The sequence below is a fragment of the Nilaparvata lugens genome, chromosome 4, assembly GCF_014356525.2.
Source record: "Nilaparvata lugens isolate BPH chromosome 4, ASM1435652v1, whole genome shotgun sequence".
Lineage (NCBI taxonomy): Eukaryota > Metazoa > Arthropoda > Insecta > Hemiptera > Delphacidae > Nilaparvata > Nilaparvata lugens.
Window position 1 is genome coordinate 76,225,161 of NC_052507.1, and position 23,913 is coordinate 76,249,073.

The 23,913-nt window shown below is 34.2% G+C and overlaps 1 protein-coding gene across 2 annotated transcripts; it reads left to right on the forward strand.

The window, feature by feature from the left end:
- Window positions 1–807: 807 nt before the first annotated feature.
- Window positions 808–14,011, forward strand: LOC111043868 (E3 ubiquitin-protein ligase RMND5A). 2 transcript variants are annotated; one of them, XM_039426501.1, is made up of 9 exons: window positions 808–1,038; window positions 1,990–2,135; window positions 6,657–6,794; window positions 7,632–7,769; window positions 8,749–8,881; window positions 9,351–9,516; window positions 10,684–10,786; window positions 12,556–12,707; window positions 13,945–14,011. In XM_039426501.1, the coding sequence occupies exons 1-9, from the start codon at window positions 903–905 to the stop codon at window positions 14,006–14,008; spliced, it is 1,176 nt and encodes a 391-aa protein (XP_039282435.1). In that variant the 5' UTR covers window positions 808–902; the 3' UTR covers window positions 14,009–14,011. The 2 variants fall into 2 exon arrangements, with proteins under 2 accessions (XP_039282435.1, XP_039282436.1); XM_039426502.1 differs by having other exon boundaries at window positions 811–1,038; window positions 1,999–2,135.
- Window positions 14,012–23,913: the final 9,902 nt, after the last annotated feature.

The following is a 23,913-nucleotide window of genomic DNA, read 5'->3' on the forward strand; positions in this document are numbered from 1 at the left end:
TGGAATCCCCAGTATTCGACAACAAGTATCAAGTAAGTAAGTTGTCAATTTTCTGTTATCACCGCCTAGTATGGTAGGTAATAACACTCCAATGCTTATATGAAATATAAGGCGATTCACTGTCTATTATTTCTGTTTTGTTGGGGTGAGAGTGTAAAAACGGCACAGTAAGAGAGACTACCAGCGTCACATAGCTTTACGGAAAATAACTACTAGGAATATCGGCTTGAGTTGAGTGAAATTTGGAACATGAACGTCATTTACTTATGCTATTTTTTCTCCATGATTTCATTAGCTGCTCCTATGCAGGAGAATAAAGGAACAGCTGATTAGATGTGGACAGTACGCATAAACATTAGTGGCAGCTCCTAAAATTCTTCAAGTAAGTAACGTGTCTTGCACTTGACAAGACCTTTTTGTATCCAATGACGGAACAGGGGATTTTTATTTTAATTATCTATCATCTGACAACGAACAAACAAGACAGATCGGCAACGTTGTTCTCTTATTTTTCTCCACTGCTATTATAACGTGAACCTCACCATAGAGTCGTAAACCGACCCTGTCTGTCGCTTGCTCACTCTATCGTAGTACCACTTATGCCCGTCCTGGATCAATTCATAAAGGAAGTTATTGATCTCAATTTATTTAATAAATTATCATTTATATGAATATTTCATTCAATTTATAGCGTTTCTGTTCTTTTAGTGTTTGATATTGCGATTTAAAATACAAAACCACTTTTATAGGTAGCGCTACTAATCAAGGCTATCTAATATCTACTTGTTCAATGACAAACAAGCTTGCTTCTGCTTTCGCATCATCTGGAAAGTTGCTGTTTTGTCTTTGTTTTGAATTGATCAACTTTTTACTTGACTTGACTCGTACTTGGATAAACAAATATGGAAGCGTGTGTTGCTGTTGAACGAGAAGTTGATAAGGTTCTATCAAAATTTGGAAGTATTAATGAACATGCCAGTAGAGTTCTCAAAGAAGTAGAAACCAATGTAGAATCCTTGAAAAGGGAGTTTGAAGAATGTGAGTATTGATCGCTTATCTATTAAAATAAGGTTAGGTTCTTTGTCTTATAAACTTCCGTATCATTATGTAATATAATATTTTAGAGGAAATAATCACATTCTTTAATATAAAAGATTTGCACTGATTGTTCATAATCAGACAATTTGTTTTCATCATTATTGAACCTACTTTCTCATCAAATGCGCATTGGCCTAGTTGATTTTTTCCACTGTTGATGCAAAGACTATTATTTGCAATAATCTGCTAAGCATCAATCTAAAAATTTGTTTGATTTAACTAATCATCATTAATGTTCTATTTAGCAGCTCTTCAAGAATAATATCTAAATCTATAACTATGTAAACCAAAGTAAAAGTTACTGTACGTATAGTAGGTAGGTTATAAGTATTTGAATCAATATTATAGAGAATTTCTATCAGACTTTATGACGCGAATCCTTATTGAAGATACCTCACAGAAGACTAGCTGGAACCCTGGAACTTATAATTATAACCGCTCCCGAACATGAAAGTATTTAACAACCTTTCCAAGGAGGTACAAGGCAAACATAACTGATTTATATAATTGGGGCAAACAAACTTTTTAACAGGCCACTCTAGTTACAAGGGGATTTGGATGAGGAACCTCTATTTTAGGAATCTAGCTCCTCCACTACATGAATCCAGAGTAATATTCATGCAGTGTATTTTTAATGTTTTTGACACATATTTTACCTATCTGAAAATCCTAGTCATTGGCAACGATTCCATGAGGTTCGTACAGACGTGAGCGCCACGAACACGGAAACACGCTCATCAGCCGATTTTACCGGTATTTACTGTTAAGAGCGTTCAAGTCTGTACACACCAATGTATTTATGTAAGTAATTATTTACCCATTATAACATTAACATGTGATAATTTTATCGACTTATTTTTGGTTGTAAATAATTCAAGGCCTGTTTTTCAGGCCCTGAAGACCACGAGCTGACACCGGCACAAAGCTTAATTGTGAAACAGTTGATGGGCAGAGTCCGCGAGGCCACACAGCGACTGGCGTCCGATCACCGGGATCTGCATAGTACCGTCTCCAAAGTGGGAAAAGCTATTGATAGGGTAACAACTTCCAAAATATTGTAACTTTTATACAAATTATATAAAGTGTCTTTTAGAAGTAAGTAGCTTAATCCATCCAAAGTGACACCACTTTAATAAATAGGAATTGAAGTTGGACTCTAGCCGCGCTGTACTCTTCAGTCGACATAATAATATACACATACAGAAATAGACTACAGCCTAATGTCACAGATTAAGTGAGGAGTGTTGGACCTCTGGCCTTCCATCTGGATTCAAAATTTACATGCAACCCAGAGTCCATCTACCTGTGATGAAAGTAATCCATCTACTCAGGCAACTGATGCTGTGTGTACCTAAAGGCTATGTGAGCACTGCTTATCTCTTTCTTCCAAGGAATTGTGATGTATGGATTGGAACACTGGGGTGCTGCAAGTGGAGTTAAAAGAGTTCTCCTAATGCAGAAGAGGGCCATCAGAATAAATAGATAATTTATTGTCAAAAACATAAAAAATGTCATAACAACGTCAGTTCAAGCTTACAATAGTCTACTATCACATTATATATAAATATATATCACATTTTATTTATATTATTTTAATATTTTTATTTTTAATTTCAATTGCCTAGCACTCTCAAGTCCAAAAACAAATACTTACTTTTACTTTATCTGGCTCTACAGTCCTGGATGGACCTTGGCCTCCTCTATATGACGCCTCCATACATCCCGCTCTTGTGCTCCCTGCCGCCAGTTCGCCACACCTAGCACACGGAGATCTTCCACCACATCGCTGATCCATCTTCTTCTTGGCCTTCCTCTTTTTCGGGTGCCCATCATCCTTTCATCAAGCAGCTTTTGTGGTACTCTTTCATCACTCATTCTTACCACGTGACCCAGCCATTCTATTCTTTTTGCTTTGATACACCTTATAATATTTCTTTCGCCAATTGCTTCATCAATCTCATTGTTAAATGTGGCTCTCCAGTTTCCTTCAACGCAGACTGGTCCCCATATCCTCCTGTACATCTTTCTCTCGAAAGACCTCAACTCTCTTTCATCTCTATTCAAAATGGTCCACGTTTCAGCTCCATAAGTCACAACCGGCCTTATCAATGTTTTGTACATCTTTACCTTGGTTTGCCTAGAAATCAGTCTGCTTTTGAAAATTTTCTGATTAGCATAATATGCCCGATTGCCCATCATAATTCGAGTGGAAATTTCATGACTAGTTTTATTATCAGCTGTCAGTGTTACTCCCAAGTATTTATACTCGCTGACGCCTTCCACTTCACAATCGTCTTCTATTTTCAAGTTTCTAATCAGTCTTCTTCTTTCATCTGCTGACATTCGCATGTACTTGGTCTTACCTACATTTATTTCAAGGCCTAAAACTTTAGCTTCCTCCTTGAGTGTGCAAAACATTTCTTTCAGGCTATGCTCATTCCTTGCTAACAAAACAATATCGTCCGCATAGGCCATAGCTTGGCAGGTTCTATTTATTATTGTTCCTGTCGTACCCAACTTCTGCAGTGTCAAGTCCAAAAACAAATATTTACCCAAATAACATTCCAAATTGAATTTCGAAAAACTCTTTTACCTTATATAAAAATTTTTCAACCAGAAAATTCTTTAAATAACGTTTAAAACTCTCATAGTCAATTTCTCTTATCTCATTAGGGAGAGGATTAAAAATTTTAATAGACATGTATTGCCAATTCTTTTGCGACAAGAAGTCGCAATCATCTCTGGCATCATTAATCATTGTCGCCCATTGTTTTATGCTGAATCAGTTATGACTGCAGTGCTGCCTCTACGTATCCCTGGGTGGCTCGTTGGAGTAAGTGATAACGTGCCGGTCCAATAATCAAAAGAACCCGAGTTTGAATCTCGACCGGGGCAAAAAGTTTTTGACCACAGCACAATCACATAGATACACATAGACAAATCACATAGAACTATTACTACAAGGCTTCTAAGGACACTTTATTGAATCGAATTGACCATTACATTTATCGGTTCAATTGTTCATTCGATTTGAGGTTGATGAGTGACTTTCATGAGTTCAACACAAGCGGCAGAAACCAACTCAACTTGCCCTTCACAAGGCCGAGTAGGATACAAAATAGCCCTGGTAGCCTTCAACCGGCTTCCAGTATCAGAAAGGGCTATCACAACACGGGATTTCATCAAATGTACCAATGCATTCCTTGTAGAAACCCCAATTTATTCAATAAGGAAATTATATCCCTGGAGTTACCATTAATGAATTTCATGTGATGCCGTGTTTTTGCACCCAAGACTATAATTTGCTTCTTCTTCTTCTTCTTCTTCTTCTTCTTCTTCTTCTTCTTCTTCTTCTTCTTCTTCTCCGTTCTTCTTCTTCTTCGCCCATTGTGCCGTTTTCACGGCGTTGGGATGTTGCCTTGGACCCACCTCCTCCATTGGTCCCTATCCAAAGGCCATTCTCTTGATTTGATTCATGGTCTTGCCTCTAGCTGCTGCAATCCGTGAAACGTTTTCCTCCCAACTTACTCGCGGTCTTTCTATCGGTCTTTTACCTTGCACCCTGGCCTCCATATATTGACGAGGCTTTCTTTCTTGAGGCATTCTCACAAGATGACCATACCAGGAGAGCGTTCTCTCTTCTATAGTTGTCTCTTTAGATTTAACTTTCAGCTCCTCCCTAATACAGTCATTTCTCACTCTATCCCTTCTAGTTTTGCCTACTATTCTTCTCAGACACTTCATCTGCACTGCATTTATCTGACTTTTTTCGTTTTTAATTTATTTATTTATCACATTGTGTACAAATACTCTTGACATGAGGAAAGGCACAACAGGCTCATGCCCAAAACTGTCCCATTTTCAATTTATACTATACTGTCCAAATCAAAATGTTGGTTATGTCACTTTCACTTTTCAAAATACAATTTACACTCTTCAATACTCAGATGAACAAGCAAATTTTGAATCAAATAGATACTATTAGACTCTAGAATCAAAAAATCTAGAACAGTAACTTAATCGCATTCAAAAAGTCTAAATTTTGAATTAAACTAGAAATTTTTGAGCTAAAAACTTCACAATTACAAAAAACCACAGCTGTTGTTTGATTATACAGTATATCAAATTCTCCTTTTTGTTATACGTTTTCATGGGCTTGTTTTTGATGAACCATTGCTACACGCTTGAAGATAATAAATATAATTTATTTATTCAATACAGTGCGAATTTAGTCGTCGCTTAAGGTCATCACGCACCCAGCTACGTGTATCTGGGACTACGTCTTCAGAAGCCGTCCTATCACCCAATGTTAAATTCACGCTACGCAATCTATCCTGTTCACACCAGCGTAGCGTAGCATTCAACAATGCCCTATGCCTTCAGAAGATGTATTCCTAGCTACACGTAGCTGGGTGTATGACGAACTTTAGAAATTGGTATTTGGGGAAAAATAAACGAAATTTCAAATCAAATCGTTTATTGCACAAAAAATATATACAGAATACAACAAAAAGGAAAACAACTTTGTGCTACATGTCGGCAAAAGATAACTTATACGCCGACGTGGAGTCTTAATATATCTTATTCACTTGTACATTAATATTAATATATAAAATATTATAATATAGGCTTACAATAATTAACATTCAACCAACTCAATATTCCATTCTAAGAAATAACAATAATTAAAGTATAATTATATACATAAAGCTGAATTTTAAATTCATACAACATTAATCAATTTCAAACCAAATCATTAATTGAATAAAAATAATTACTTTGAACAATTAATTACGACATAGCAGTTAGGTATTTATATAAATAAAAGCTATTAGCTTCTACTTACATTAGTGTAGCGCTTTCGGACACTAGTTCCTTCATCAACACTCCTCATCACACAGTGTTGATGAAGGAACTAGTGTCCGAAAGTGCTACACTAATGTAAGTAGAAGCTAATAGCTTTTATTTATAAAAATACCTGACTGCTATGTCGTAATTAATTGTTCAAATTGATTATTTAACAAGCAGTTCGTAATGGAATCAAACATTGAAGAGTAAAAATATTATTTTCTTTCACCCAGGTATGCAGTTCTTTTATTTTAGGCTTCTTTATCAACCATCCTCTTGGAACTTTATTATAGAGCTTATTTCTCAAATAAGAAATACTTCTACGGGATAGGGTGCTGTCAACTCTTTCAATTATGATTAAGTTTTGAGCGACTTGTCTAGTTACTCTTTGAAAATTTTGCATATTTTTTATTTGAGCACATGTTTCTTAATAGTCTTTAAAATGAACAATTATTGTCTTATAGTGAACAGTTTGGAATTTTAAAACAATGTGACACTTGGGAAATCTCTTGGATACTTCATTATTGTTTTGATAACTAACTTTTGTAGAACAAATAAAGGTTTATTAAAAATATGCATTTATAATAAAATATAAATTTTGATGTATGTTTTGAATAAAGAGATTGATTATGTAATTATTAATGTAATTTCTATCTTGCTGTTAATTGAGCTCAGACAATTCAATCTCATCATTTTGTGTTCTGTTTCAGAATTTTGTTAGTGATTTTGCGTCGACGAGTCGCGAAGAAGTATTCTCAGGACCGGAAAAAACTGCTCTACTAAATCAAGTAATATGTCAACACTTTTATCGCCAAGGAATGCTGGACATAGCTGACGAACTTGCAAGGGTAATCTCACTTATTAAGCTTTCCTCTAGATCACAGTAACTATAGTGAGGTCCACATTATAATGGCAGTGTACGATTGACAATACTGTTGCTGTCCTTTTCTATCATACAACAAAACAGATAGCACTATCTCTCTCTCGCTTCGCAATGTTGTCTATTTGCCAGAATATTTTATATTTACTTTTGACAGTGACTGTACAAAATTGAACAAAAAATTCTCAGCCGCCATTTTTTTTCTTCATTCTATCAAAATACTTGAGTACACAAGTCGTATAATTGATTTAAAATGTATTTTTGAAACGATGAAATAATTTTTAAACATTACCGTATGAGAAACACAAATTAAAATACATTTTAAAAGTTGATTAACCAACCATCCTAGACTTCATCCATGCTTCAGTTTGCCTACCCGTATAGGTTAGACCTACTCGTACCCCGGTATAAATAACATTGAAAAGTTATTTCAAAATTAATCCATTGAAATTACTTATTTTTAAAAAGGATTTCTATTTTTTCTATTATTTTAAAAAGAAATTGGAATAGAATTCCTACCAAATAACTCAATTTCTGTTACTTGGACGTGAATGTCTCTTGCAGTGCTCGAATAAAATTCTAGTCTCGGCTAACGCCTCGACTAGAAACATTCTCGCCTGCAAAAGGCCCTTCCCCGCCCATGTGACGTATACTATTACAAGTGCATATTTCGTATACACATTCTCTACTTCTCATTCGTGGTTGAGTAGTAGAATGGACATTATTGTCCAAAATTTGCCACGTCAACAAATAAAAAAGTAATTCTATTCTAATGACTGAACGAGTACATTTTTTTAATTTTTAGGAAGCTGGCTTGACTACTGAAGAAGGAAGCAAAGAACCGTTCACGGAACTCAACAGAATATTAGATTGTTTGAAGCAGAAAGACTTGGGTCCCGCTTTAGAATGGGCTCGTTCACATAGAGACCAACTTGAAGCTCAGGTAAAGAACGTTTTTCATTATGTCGATCTTTGAATTCACCATGATCTACTCACTAGATTGTGAATACATATCAGCAGACAAGACTAATTTCTGTGAGATTTGCTTTTAACATGAAGAGGAGAAACCCATTTCTCCTTCCACAGTTTGTAGCGTAGACACAGACGGTCATCCTGCGCACAATTGGATGCGCCGTGTCATTTCGCTTCACGTTCTTTTGATGAAGACATCTCTGTAACATACACAAACCAATATACCTGCTGACCAGTAAACTACTTTGGTTGGAACAATGCCAGGAGTGTTGGAGGGGAGTGTTGGTGCGATGCGGTACCAAGCTCTCTCACACAGATACACACACACCCAGTACTGACAAAAGTAGAAGGCTGCTAGGTAGTGGGAGTGATTAGTGGAGGATAGAGAATCGGACCTCTCCGTCTTCGAGAAAGAGTTAAAAGTAATATCACACAGACTTTAATCACCAACTGAATTCACTTTTCAACTATTAATTTTAGAAAATGTTTGTTGTTGAATATGTGGGTGTATTTATGTATTAGGAGCGTAAAACACGACTTGAGCAAAACAGTTTTTGCAAAAACAATAGAAAAGTTTTACGCTCGAATTACATACAACATTTCTTCTTAAAATGTTTGAATTCAGACCCTGACTACTTTCTTTTATTTATAAAAAAAAAGAATTATAGTACCCTTTTGAAATTAATAATATAATAATGGTGGAACTAGTAGTTATAATTTGTATTATTATTCTATTATTTTATCAATTTCAAAGGGTACTATAATTCTATTTTATAAATAACATTTTTATAATCTACAATGATTGAATAGTTTAATCCGTTGTGTAATCAAGAACCAATGCTTATATAAATTTCTTATTCTATTTAATGTTATCTATTCCTTATGTTTGTATTGATTTATTCTGATTGATTAGGCTGAAGTAATAAGAATTTTACTTGTATTTTTCGTAGAGTTCGTCTCTGGAGTTCAAGCTTCATCAACTACAGTTCGTGGGATTAATTCAGAAAGGACCCAGTTACCAAGGCGAAGCTATCAGTTATGCAAGAACTCATCTAAGTCAGTTTGTTCAAAGGCATGAAAAAGGTAAAGCATATGATAATTTACTAGTTGATTTTCACAGAACAACTCATGTTAGAAGAAATTAAGATTTTTCGCTTCCTACATTTCAAAAAACACAATTAAATGTTGTTTTTCTAATGAATTGGAGCTTAGAAATACTAAAATAATCATGCTTTTGGCAATAATATCGGAAAAAATAAGTAATGAATGATCAGAGTAAATGGAGTGTAACCTGAATTACACGAAAAATTATCTTTATACAGTAATATCATAGAGAAAATATAGCATTAAAATATAGCATTCTATCTCTAGAATCAATTGAATATTCAAATTTAATTTCTTCATCTTCAATCTAGATTGAACTTGATCTTACGTTACCCTGTATCTCTGCAACTCAATTATATTTATAGAGTTTCTTATTTGATTCAGATTGACCAGAATTTATTCTATTAAAACAGATGTTTCCTGTATTTACACTATCCTGCTTTTTCAGAGATTCAAAATTTGATGGGAACATTCCTCTATTTGCCACATGGAATTTCGAGTTCTCCCTACTCACATCTACTGGAGCCAAGTTTGTGGTCGGAAATTTATGAGACATTCACCAGAGACGCTTGCTGTCTCCTAGGACTTAGTGTCGACAGTCCTCTTAGTGTATGGTAAGCCACCTTTCATCTCTAACAGAAAAAAATCTGGTGTGGCGCACTCACACAACTTTCCTTGCCGTTATGATAATTGATCACCTGACGCTAATGTTCTCTCACATCTCAAGTCTGCTTTTCAAAGATCTGAGCCAGCTGGTGACAGGACAATAACGCTGGATACACACGAGATCTGCTATCTCTTCATAGTGAATGATTTAATAGAATCAACATTTGCCAACAGTTTGCAATTGAATAATCACATTTTCTCGAATTTCAAGCTTCTTTTTAATTTTAGGTGAAAATGTTACTGGACATTGATTGTAGAGATTTTCATGCTCAATCTTTTCCATTCAAAATTTTTCGTTCAGATTGTATCTGAGATCTGATAATTTGAAATCTAAAACCAAACTTCGCAGAGCGGAGCTCCTGGAATTTTTACAGATATGGGACTTGTGGCAGTTGATATAGCTTATCAATGACTATTTTAGGTATAAATTTGATCAAAATCGTTGGTGCCGTTTTCGAGAAAATCGCGAAAGACCCTGTTTTTGACAACATTTTCGCCATTTTATCCGCCATATTTAATTGCAATAGATCGAAATTGTTCGTGTCGGATCCTTATATTGTAAGGACCTTAAGCTCCAAATTTCAAGTCATTCTGTTAATTGGGAGATGAGATATCGTGCACACACACACACACACACACACACACACACACACACACACACACACACACATACACATACACATACAGACCAATACCCAAAAACCACTTTTATTTAGAAATCGGAGTACCTTATTTTTTTCGGAAAGCAATACTTTCCTTACCTATGGTAATAGGGCAAGGAAAGTAACAAGCCTAATAAAGTAAACTTGAGATAATATTGTCCTTGAAATGATATATGGCAAGTCTTATGTCACTTTTCAACAAGAAAAAAGTCCAAGTCAACTTGAGATTATCATTTCCCTTGAAATGAGATGAAAAAAAAATTTGAATTAACATACTGTACAAACTCTACAGCTTCATCTCAGACTAACTAAACTAATCTTTTTTATATCGCAGACTACAATGTGTCAATTGGAGAAAATTATGCCATATTACTTGGGAATTCTGTTGTAATAATTTTATCAATGAATAGAAATAATTGTTTGAACTGATACGGATTGTCTTGTTTGTTGCAGTATAAATGCGGGATGCACAGCTTTGCCCGCTCTGCTGAACATCAAACAAGTGATGCAACAAAGACAGGTGGCTGTCATCTGGAATGGAAAAGAAGAACTGCCTGTAAGTTGCCAATGCAGAGTTGAATTGAATGTAAATGTATTTGCCAAACATTCATAACTCAATCAATCATTTCTTTATCAATACAATTATTATAATTATCTGTAAAAATAGATATCATAATCCGGATGAGGAAAACAAATCTTAGCTTGTATTTCTTTTTCAAATTTTAATGGTAATAAAGTCCAAATGGTTATGTGTATGTCATGCACTTCACATTTCTGGTCCGAGAATACTTGACTTCTAAGGGCCGTTTGCACAGTCAAAGCTTAAACTCGATTTAATCAGCTGGTGGCTTAAACTCAAAATGAAATACATTATAACAAACTAGACTTGATACGGATTTAATCCAATTTAAAATGAAATTTAGTTTAATATCTCACTGTGCAAACGGCTTTAAGTGATTAGAATTTCGAATTTAGTAATGTTGTTAGAAATCCGAAAAATACTTGAAAGCTTATGCACAGTATAAAATGCATTTTATTATCGCCTTTGTTGGAATAACTTGTTAGTTCAACTATAGATTCACGTTATATAAAGACTGCAGAAATTATAGGACGGCAAGGTTGTCAATTTTCTTTTTCCACCGCTTTGTATAGTAGATATCTGTGATACAAGAAATCCCGGTTTATTGGATCTTAATATTAATGGTTTATTCTTGTTGATAATAACCAATTTTATCTCAAATATATTTTAATTTCCAGGAAAATACATATTTCATTGATTTGATAACTCATTTTTATAATTATTGATATTGAATATTTTGGTAGTTATATATGGTAGACCATTCACTCTTTATTCATTTATACAATAAGTACTTTATCAAAATGATAGGGAGAGGGAAAATAAGGTAACCTTGTGCTATTCCTCTCCCAAATTCAGATAACACATACTCTCCATAGCTAACAAACTATTTGTCAACAGTGCCGAGCTAGAAAAGGATAAAACTATCTGCTTTGTCCAATGATAGACAAGGATAGCATACCAATGCTAATCAGGTGCTGACTTTATAACGAGACTGTACGACATAATAACGACTATAGTTTTGTAATAATATTTTGGTTATACTAGTTCTTGTAATGTATACTTGAACTATAATTGAGCTTCTCAGTAAATGTCATTCATCTAGTTTAATTTAATTTAATTCTCATTAAACTCCGTCAAATAATCTTAGTTTAGATAGACTTTGTGCCGGTTGCACAAAAGCCGGTTAAATTTTAATCGTGATTTAGGCCAATGAATAATCCACTTGTCAGCTGATTGACTATGAATAAGTCTATAGCAATGGTTTACAAAACATCACACGGCGTGGGTTGCTTTTCGTGGGTCTACTTTGCGGCGGGCTTAATTCCACGAAAACCAATCAGAAAAACCGTCTTTCCAAAATGGTTCTCGTGAAATTATCCACGGTTAAAATTTAACTTTTGTGCAACCGGACCTTTGAGTTCGTTGATTTGCGAGGATTGTAGCTATTTATTTATTATTTTTTCTTATGGCTTTTATTGGCAGAGAGATCCTTTCGGATATTCTGCCTTGCCGTATTACCCAATGTCATTTCCTATCAACACTCATGTTTACAGGTGTTGATTTACATTTACATGCATCGGGTTCTTCATGATTTCTCACTAAAAATTTACACTTTGACTTCCTGAGATTTTATTTTATAAAGTTAAAAATTAAGAAAACTTATTTTTAAACACAAATTCACATTTAAAAAGCAAACAAATATAAAACTTTGATTGTAGTGAGTTTTTTGAATTGATGTTTTTCAGATTGAAATCGACCTTGGCCGCGACAGCAGATACCACTCAGTGTTCGCCTGCCCCATCCTACGTCAGCAGAGCTCTGACCTCAATCCGCCCATGCGCCTCGTCTGCGGACACGTCATCTCCAGAGACGCGCTCAACAAACTTGGCACCAATAAGTGAGTTCATTGAATGAGCGTAGCCTCTTATACAGGGTGTCCCACGAAAGGTGTAACAGCCGAAGACCATGGATTCTACATTGAATTTGCTACAAAAATGTCCAGGAAAATTTTCTTATATCGACCTTAGTTTTCGAGGTACTATATCGATTTTCGATATTTTTGAAAAAATTTAATAACCAGAAAACTATCAGTCAAAATCTAATTCCAAGGACATGGTTGGAAAGAGGAAGAAATTTCCAATAAGATTCATATAATTTGTCTCTTTGTTTGACGTTTTTGAACTTTTCAAAGCCAAATTTCTAACAGTTTCAACAAGGTCTATAAATACAGGTCATGACACAATCCCGTGACGCATGGGAACGCGTGGGAAAAAATGTAGCAATTTATCTTTAAAAATGAAAAATTAGCTGTCAGCTGGATTATCAATTTCATGCAGTGATGCATGCAATATTAATAACTCAACGAAACTTGATCTTTTACTTTCCTTGCCCTATTACAATAGGTAAGGAAAGTATTGCTTTCCGAAAAAAATTAAGTTACCCCAATTTCTAAATTTCTATATGTTTCAAGGTCCCCTGAGTCCAAAAAAGTGGTTTTTGGGTATTGGTCTCTCTGTGTGTGTGTGTGTGTTTGTGTGTGTCTGTGTACACGATATCTCATCTCCCAATCAACGGAATGACTTGAAATTCGGAACTTAAGGTCCTTGCAATATAAGGATCCGACACGAACAATTTCGATCAAATGCAATTCAAGCGAAATTGTTGTCAAAACAGGGGTTTTCGCGATTTTCTCGAAAACGGCTCCAACGATTTTGATCAAATTTATACTTTGAATAGTTATTGATAAGCTCTATCAGCTGCCACAAGTCCCATATCTGTAAAAAATTCAGGAGCTCCACCCCATCTATGCAAAGTTTGATTTTAGATTTCCAATTATCAGGTCTGAGATATAATTTAAACAAAAAATTCCGAGTGGAAAAGATTGAGCATGAAAATCTCTTCAATCAATGTCCAGTAACATTTTTACCTAAAATTGAAAATAAGCTTGAAATTTGAGAAAATGTGATTATTCAAACTGTTAAATAGTAGACTTAAGATGCGCGTGAACACTAGCGACAATTGATCAATTTTCATAACGACAACGAAAGTTGTGTGAGTGCGCCACAACATATTTTTTTTTGAAACGAGTTTCTTATCTTTTTCAACTTTTAATTGTTATTAAATTTTATTTTCAGATTGAAGTGCCCATACTGTCCAGTGGAGCAGAATCCGTCTGAAGCGCGTCTCATTCACTTCTAACCTCAAAAAATTACAGCACTAGCAACGAAATCTTTGGTATTTTGAAAGAACACTGATCGCAGATCACATTCAGGAATGAATCTAGTTTGTACGGGAATATAGATAATATTTAACATAATGATATGGGTTATTCTTGAAATTATATTCAAAGGTGTTCATTCAATACTATTAGATAAGAATGTATTTTGTAATTAAATTAAAAATATCGTATTGTGCGATTCTATACTGCCGTAATTGTGACTAAATTTTCTCTTTATTGATGACTTGTGGGTAAGCTCATCGGTTATATTTTTTCGAACTTGGTTCATTTTTTCATGGTGATGCAGAAAGAAGACTATGATTGGTTTAATTGACAAAGAGTGTTTCATATCGGCTAAAGAATCCAATTACACCCGGTTGCACAAAAGTCTGTTAACTTTTAATTCAGATTAAATGTCACTGGAACTAATTAGAGAAGCCTTCTTTTCAAAAACGCCTCCTCTGATTAGAATTATTTATCATTATTATTATTTATTATTCTAATTTTTGCAAGAAAGCACTGAATGGGAGAGGAAAACTAAGGATACTCCTTGTACTATTTCTCTCCAAAAGACCGAAATGAGGTTATGATTCCACCTTTGAAATTTAATCATAATTAAAATTTAAAAGGCTTTTATGCTTTCGTGCTTAGTTTTTAACACTGATCATCACTTTCAATGAGAACATTTTATATATTTTTTGAAAATAAGCTCTTAAAACAAACGCAAATAATAGTCATTGTCAGTATAGAATACCATCTGTACATAGAAATTAAATATTACAGTACTTATCATTAGATGATTACTTATCTATTTTCAGCTTTTAAATTAAATATCGTATTTTCATTTATGAGTTCAAATCAGTGGTTATCCGAAATGTGTCTTGTAAATTTATTACTAGCGTTCAATTATTAGTCTTTGTACAGATAATTAATGAAAGTGTTTGATGTTGTGACCTGATTGGCACATAAGGTTTTCGAAAATTTGCGATTGAAGAAGAGGAGTTTGTAATTAAAACCTCGTCATTGGATTATTGAGGCCCGGTTGCACAAAAGCCGGTTAAATTTTAACCGTGATTAATTTCTCGAGAACCAATCAGAAAAGGCGTTCTTAAAAAGGCTTCTATGATTGGTTCTCGTGGAATTAATCACGGTTTAATTTTAACCGGCTTTTGTGCAACTGGCACTTTATTTAATTTGGATAAGATAGAATAGTTGGAGATTAAGCGCCACATGAAATTAATGTTAGACTACTATGAAGAAATATAGATTGATTTATTTTGATTTAAACATTTTATTTTATAGTTGTGTATATTTTTATTCTGACACATTCATATCATCCACCATTCAAATAACAATAAGTTTTAATTTTCCTTTCGCAATGTCTAATATGAACTGTCTATTTTTTGCTTGTAGAAGTTCTACCTTTCATTTTCATGAATTCCCTTTTATTTCAGAATATTTTTATATAATTTAGAAATAGCGTATTAGTTTGTATTCTCTAACTTTGTAAAAAGTACCTGTTGAAATCTTTTAGAATATGATGATTTGTTATTGTCAATTTTGTTGTTTATTTGAATAAAAAAGTGATAACTATGTTCTAATTTTAAAGGTTTTTGTTTTTGTCATCATTTTATAAAATAAATTTAGAATTAAGTTGGTACCTACTCAGATTGTGGTGAGGAATTGAGTCTCTACATGTCCTAATAGGACTGTGGCGTCCATAAGTGTATTTAGAGTAAAAGAGCTCTTAGATACACTCTTCAATGTGTATTTAGAGTAAAAGAGCAAAAACGTATTTTTATTTCTGTGGATGGAATATTCCAAACAATATGTAATTTGAGGAGAAATGGAGGCACTCCGCCCCTGTGTATTTATAGTATAAGAGCAAAAGAGTATTTCAATTTCATTTCATGTGCATCTGGGACAGGTGGGAATGCATATGAGCTCATATGTCTTGAGGCATATGACTATGAAAGGTCAGAGGAAAGTTCAGACTAGTTCTGACTGTATGAATGTTACTTGAGCACAGCCAAAGTATGCATTGCTTTTAGCAAAGAATAAACATGAATTGCATTTTTGACGTTGAAATAAATGTAAAACAAGACAATGGAGCATAGAACAATGATATTTACTCTGTCATACATATAGCTCAATCATATACAGAGAAGAGTAATGGTGACAAAATAGCTTAGCCTAAAGGTGCGTACTGATATACGCGCCGCGAACATGAGCAATTCACTTTTAATCAGCTGACTATATCTGTATTTTTACAGAAACGGTAAGATACAGATATAAAAAAGCTTGGCATCAGCTGATTAAAAGTGAATTGATCATGTTCGCGGCGCGTAAATCTGTACGCACTATATAACTGTATATATATAGGGCCTATATATAACTGTTCATTCTTGTTTAAAAAATCAATTAAATTTGATTCATCAAGAAAAAATATTTTTCAATGATTGAATAATAAATTCCCATGATTGAGATTCAATATTCTGTAAATTAGTTGTACCTCTACATCACTAAACACGATCTGGCAACGTTGCGGAGTTAAGATAGCGCTATTTGATATTTTTGTCGAATGATAGACAAGGATAGCAACACCAATGTTGATCAATTCTGCCATTATAACGTGGACCTCACTATAGTTTCTTCATAACGTTTCAATGAATTCCAAGTAGTTGAATACGGTACATTGCAATGTGATACATCGATGAAACTGAATTCCACAAATGTGATACAATCAAATACATTTAACACACAGAATACACTTTAACGTCTTACATCGATTACATTGATTACACCCATTTTGTCATCGGTAATTAGACACATAAAAAATTATAATTACAATAGTAAATACAGTAATTAATTATAAATACAATAGTCATGTTTACAGAGGTACCTACTAGGCCTAGATACAAATGCAGTTCAACTGGATCGATTGAAAATACTATAGTAAATATCAAATATATAATAAAATAATATTCACAGAAGATATTATATGTGAACATTTCGCTTGATTATTACGTACAAATATTATAAAATACTTACATCTGCCATTCAGTATGGTTCTATTTACAGAAGAATTAGGAGAACAAAAAATACTATAGTAAATATAAAATATATAATAAAATAATATTCACAGAAGATATTATATGTGAACATTTCGCTTGATTATTACGTACAAATATTATAAAACATTGTTGACATTCTGAGCCTTTAGGCTAAACTTGGGTCGCTGAGAACGAATCTGCAATCAGAATTTCTCTATCACGAAAAAAACGAAAAAATCCAGCTGTTGATATTCCGGCAACCGTTACAGTCATCCATCCTGCAATGCGGCCGAAACACTTCCAATCCAGACACCCATTTCGAATGACAACAACGCCAAGCTGTAAGAAACCATCCTGCACTGCGGCGCTAGGTTAAGGGCCAAGTGGGACGGGCCCACCCAAATAACACAATAAGATGGGCCGTCCACTAGAACCGTTTTCGTCCGAACTAGCATCGGCCGGAAACTACCGAACGCGACCAAACGATTCCCCAACAAAGAAAGCAATAGATGCTCGTACATTGGTACGAGGTTCATACAACAGGTTCATACGGCCGTCTCCGGCCGTTCAATTTTTCAATCCGAATTGAATGGGATTTTCCGGCTCTATCCGGCCGAACTAACTAGTCGAGCTGAGACAACATCCTAACCTAAAATTGTTTCACAGTCTTGTTTGTTTTTTTAAGTTGTTCTGTTTTTACTTTCCTTGCCCTATTACCATAGGTAAGGAAAGTATTGCTTTCCGAAAAAAATTAAGGTACCCCAATTTGTAAATTTCTATACGTTTCAAGGTCCTGAGTCCGAAAAAGTGGTTTTTGGGTATTGGTCTGTATGTGTGTGGTGTGTGTGTATAGTGTATGTGCGTCTTGAAATTTGGAACTTAAGGTCCTTACGATATAAGTATCCGACACGAACAATTTCGATCTGATGCAATTCAAAATGGCGGCTAAAATGGCGAAAATGTTGTCCAAAACAGGGTTTTTTTGCAATTTCTCGAAAACGGCTGCAACGATTTTGATGAAATTCATACTAAAATAGTCATCGATAAGCTCTATCAACTGCCACAAGTCCCATATCTGTAAAAATTTCAGGAGCTTCGCCCCATCAATGCAGATAGATTCCCAATTATCAGGCTTCAGATACAATTGAAACGAAAAAATCAAGTGGAGTAGATTGAGCATGAAAATCTCTACAATTAATGTTCAGTAACATTTTCACCTAAAATTGAAAATAAGCTTTAAATTCGAGAAAATGTGATTATTCAATGACAAATTTATTGTGATTCTATTAAATCATTCACTATGAAGATATAGCAGACCTCATGTGTGTCTCCAGCGTTATTGCCCTGTCACCAGCTGGCTCAAATCTTTGAATAGTAGACTGAGATGCGCGGGACACTAGCGTCAGGTGATCAATTTCATAACGGCAAGGAAGTTGTGTGAGTGCGCCAAACCAGATTTTATAAAGTTGATTTTATCAACTATGGACAATGAATAATTGATAGTTAGGTTCAAGAGCATGTTCCATTGTGGGATATGCGTGACAAAAGATATCATCGTCCTGATGTTTATAGGAATCTGTGGACAAAGATTGCTGAACAAAGGATCTGAAGGTAAAATTATTGTAATGAATAACTAATCTAGTTGATATTTGTTTATTCAATTTTCAAAATCTAAATAGAATCATTGTTTATGAAAAATGGTGGTATGATAGTAGTTATAAATCAATAATTGACAACTTCTGTATTAGACTGATGTAAACTGTTCCAATGGACGACCATATTCGGCCGAATCAACGGCCGGCAGATTCGTCCGATACAACGGCCAAACGAAACGGTTGAATACGGTTCCAGTGGACGGTTACCCTAAAGTACATTATAAAAATGCTTTAGGTTATGTGTTTTAATAGTTATTCAATAAAATACAATATAAATTAATTTTAAACTGTTAACTGGAGAAAACTCACGTTGAAATACCGTGCAAATCATCCGTGGCCACTGATGAATACGTACGAGTTCAACGAATCATTACGTAGTACATTGAAGGACCCCAGAATTCAAGCCCTTCTAGCTCTCATAAGAAGCAAGCCGGCGGCGCTTGACTGGCTGGTAAACAATGCATCGGTATCGGAGCAAGTGGGCCCGTTTAAGATGGCACATTGGAAAAATCATTGATTTTTGCAAAAATGGTCAAAAATTAAAATCGCTTAAACTCTCAGGAATGATAGTAGGCCTACTTGACGAGAGGAACAAAAATATGTCATCACATTGGCGAAATTCACTCCCATTCATGAGTTATAAGCATTTGAAGATGAATGATTTCTATGATCTGAGAGTGGAGGTGAGATTTTATGTTTCAGTTAATAACTCACCCTGTATTGTAGCGCAACGTCTCATATTATAGCACGCCACTTGTTAGGTCTACTTCTACCCATAACCCGAATATCATCCAAATCTGGGAGATTTGCATTTTTCATGAAATCCATGAATAAGAAAACGGATCACGGATTTTTGCAAAAATGGTCTTAATTAACCGAGGATGGTTATAGGCCTGTTTTAATTATTCATGATTTCATACTTCAAGTTTTTATTTTGTCAAAATTTTAAATGGACACTTGCGGAGCACGGGTTATCTGCTAGTATATAATATATCTCATTATTTGAGATTTGTAGGCCTGTGATTTCAATAGCTGTGATTTTTGGAGTGATCGAGTTTAGTTTTGTTTTTTGGTTTCTAAATTTCTAAATAATTCAATGTTTTCAAGTTTTGAAAACTTTACAGTTTGGAGCAATATTTTTATTCTTTTCGGTTTTCAATTTAATTAAATTCTAAATTTTGGTTTGTATATTTCTGGACTCGGAATTTGATTGAAAGTGAAGCAACATAACCTACGTTTAGACATACTTCTATTAAAATTCGGAAAGGGAACAGTTTTGGGCTAAGCCTGTTGGTTCTTTTCTAATCATGTATTTGATTTGTGCTTTGGTTAATGTAAATGAATAAATAAAATTATCTTGGATAGTATCTAAGATTTGATATCATGAGGCGAGCGCACATTGGCAGAATGATATTCATGGTTTGAACAAAGAGTAAATTATTTTATTGGATTTGTAAAGAGTAGGCCTACTGAAATTCAGAATCTTCTTCTTCTTCTTTGGCTGTGCCTTATCTCATTTAAATGGGGTCGGCATTCCTTTCTCTTAGTCTGCCTCTCCACAAAGCCCTATCCAATGCTTCCTCTCTCCTCCCGCAAGTCAGCCGCTATTCTATCTCCCCACCTCATCCTACGTCTACCTCGTCCTCTCACACCATCCAAAACCAAATCCTGCACTCTTCGTCCAATATAATCCTCCTCCCGTCGCTACACATGCCCAAACCACCTCATCCTTGTCTCCTGCATTTTCTTTCCCAGTGGTCCAACTTTTACAGTGCCTCTGATCAATTCATTTCTTATTTTATCTCTTCTTGTAACCCCACACATCAATATTAACATTCTCATCTCAGTCACTTCCATCTTTCGTTCCTGTTTCTTTGAAATGGGCCATGTTTCTGTTCCATACAGCATAGCTGGCCTCATAGCAAGCTATCACTTTTCCCTCCATTTGACAATTCACTCTCTTATCACAAAGAACACCACTCATTTTTCTCCAGTTCATCCATCCACAATTTATTCTATGCTGTATTCCTACATCAAGCCCTCCATCTCTCTGTACACTTGAACCCAGAAATTCAGAATAAAGCTTGAAAAAAAATCCTCCACGAATAATATGATTGGACAACAGAGCTTGAAACAATAATTTATTCATAAATAATATAATCAGAAGATAACACGAATTATTTAAACAATCAGTCTGATTTAACATGGAGTATTTAAATAGAATACTTTAGCTGTAGTTTCTTTATAACGATTAAATGAATTCCAAGAATTAGTTAGATTCATTGTAGTGTGATATACCAATAAAATTGATTCTTTTTTAAATCGGATACAACCAGATACATATTTAACACACAGAATACATTTATAAACGTCTTACATCCATTGATTACACGCATTTTGTCATCAATAATTAGACACATAGAAAATTATAATGCAATAGTCATTCTTAAAGAGGTAATAATAATTCGTTTCACAATATCAACAATATAAAATACCTATAGTGAGACCCACGTATAATGGTAAGGGGAAAGATAGGAAAACGGCGTTGCCGATTCTCTGCCTTCCATAGAGGATAGCTGATACCGGTATATCTGATGTGATATATTAAGGTGCGTACAGATATACGCGCCGCGAACATGAGCAATTCACTTTTAATCAGCTGACTATATCTGTTTTTACAGAAACGGTAAGATACAGATATAAAAAAGCTTGGCATCAGCTGATTAAAAGTGAATTGATCATGTTCGCGGCGCGTAAATCTGTACGCACCTATATAACTGTTCATTCTTGTTTAAAAAATCAATTAAATTTGATTCATCAAGAAAAAATATTTTTCAATGATTGAATAATAAATTCCCATGATTGAGATTCAATATTCTGTAAATTAGTTGTACCTCTACATCACTAAACACGATCTGGCAACGTTGCGGAGTTAAGATAGCGCTATTTGATATTTTTGTCGAATGATAGACAAGGATAGCAACACCAATGTTGATCAATTCTGCCATTATAACGTGGACCTCACTATAGTTTCTTTATAACGTTTCAATGAATTCCAAGTAGTTGAATACGGTACATTGCAATGTGATACATCGATGAAATTGAATCCACAAATGTGATACAATCAAATACATTTAACACACAGAATACACTTTAACGTCTTACATCGATTACATTGATTACACCCATTTTGTCATCGGTAATTAGACACATAAAAAATTATAATTACAATAGTAAATACAGTAATTAATTATAAATACAATAGTCATGTTTACAGAGGTACCTACTAGGCCTAGATACAAATGCAGTTCAACTGGATCGATTGAAAATACTATAGTAAATATCAAATATATAATAAAATAATATTCACAGAAGATATTATATGTGAACATTTCGCTTGATTATTACGTACAAATATTATAAAATACTTACATCTGCCATTCAGTATGGTTCTATTTACAGAAGAATTAGGAGAACAAAAAATACTATAGTAAATATAAAATATATAATAAAATAATATTCACAGAAGATATTATATGTGAACATTTCGCTTGATTATTACGTACAAATATTATAAAATACTTACATCTGCCTTTTAGTATGGTTCTATTTACAGAAGAACTAGGAGAACAAAAAATACTATAGTAAATATAAAATATACAATAAAATAATATTCACAGAAGATATATGTGAACATTTCGCTTGATTATTACGTACAAATATTATAAAATACTTACATATGCCATTCAGAAAGGTTCTATTTGCAGCAGAATTAGGAGAACAATTCACCTAATTATTTAGTACTATTTATTTAAGTACAGCAGCGATTCACTAAAGAACTTCTTACAGAAGATATTAATGACAATTTTCTTGGCAATAGTACTCTTAGATATAAAAATATAGTCTGCCATTCAGTATAGTACTATATACAGAAGAAGTAGGCGAAACGTCTACTTGGAAGTAATTAGACAAGACAAGACTGGAGAGTGTTCAAGTGCTAGACTTTCACTATGGCGAGCCATCTATTCACTTACACTTATAGCTGTGCAAAGGCTAAAAATAAACTTTCTACTCGTGATATTTTTCAAAGTTTTTTCGATTTGTATATCATCAAGCTATTAAAATGAAAACGTTTTCTCAGGAAAACATTTTTTTCTGATCATTACTTTTTGAGATATGAGCGCCTAAAGTTTAAATTTTTGGGACAGAACATTTCAAATTCGGTAAGAGATAAATCCAAGAGATTTAGAGGATAGATTCTTCATGGTATTGTTGATCTAGTAAAACAAAAATTTTCTGAAAATATCGATTTTTAAGATAATTATTCAATTTACTAAAAATAACTTTTGGTTGAGTTATTTTTGGTAAATTGAATAACTTTTTCAAAAATATTGATATTTTCATAAAATTTTTGTTTTACTAGATCAACAATACCATGAAGAATCTATCCTCTAAATCTCATGGATTTATATCTCACCGAATTTGAAATGTTCTGTCCCAAAAATTCAAACTTCAGTCGCTCATATCTCAAAAAGTAATGATCGGAAAAAAAATGTTTTCCTGAGTAAACTTTTTCATTTTGATAGCTTGATGATATACAATTCGAAAAATATGACGAGTAGTTTATTTTTAGCCTTTGCACAGCCTTAAACCTAGTCCACACTCGTTGGTCTTGCCATATCCACACTTCAATGTGACCATTTGTGGATGCTCGGCTGGCCAATGAGGCGAATGAAGGCGAGCGCTGGCTCTCGCGCTCGTCATTTGTACGCACTTGTCGAGAGTGTGGATGCGGCATTAAATATAGTTCACTTACAATACAGTATAGCACTATTTACAAACGATATTAGTGAACATTATACTTAAAAGTAGCATTTACAATGTTCACCTGTAATACAGTAGTATAATAAAAGTACATTCGTATGACTATGGCCGTTTTTTGGTGGGGAGTTCCTTGGCCTGAAACCCTGTATTTATATTTTTAAAGCCGTCAATGGGCCTTGAAACTGTCTTACTTCAACCGGAACCGACAGTTTATGTGCCCATCCGACGATAGTGTCCTGGTCAAAAACTTTCTTTCATATTCTAGGTTTGAACTCGGGACCTCTAAGCTGCTACGCAAGCATCATATCCACTAGACCACGGGTCACTCTGACTGTCACTAAATTATGTCATATT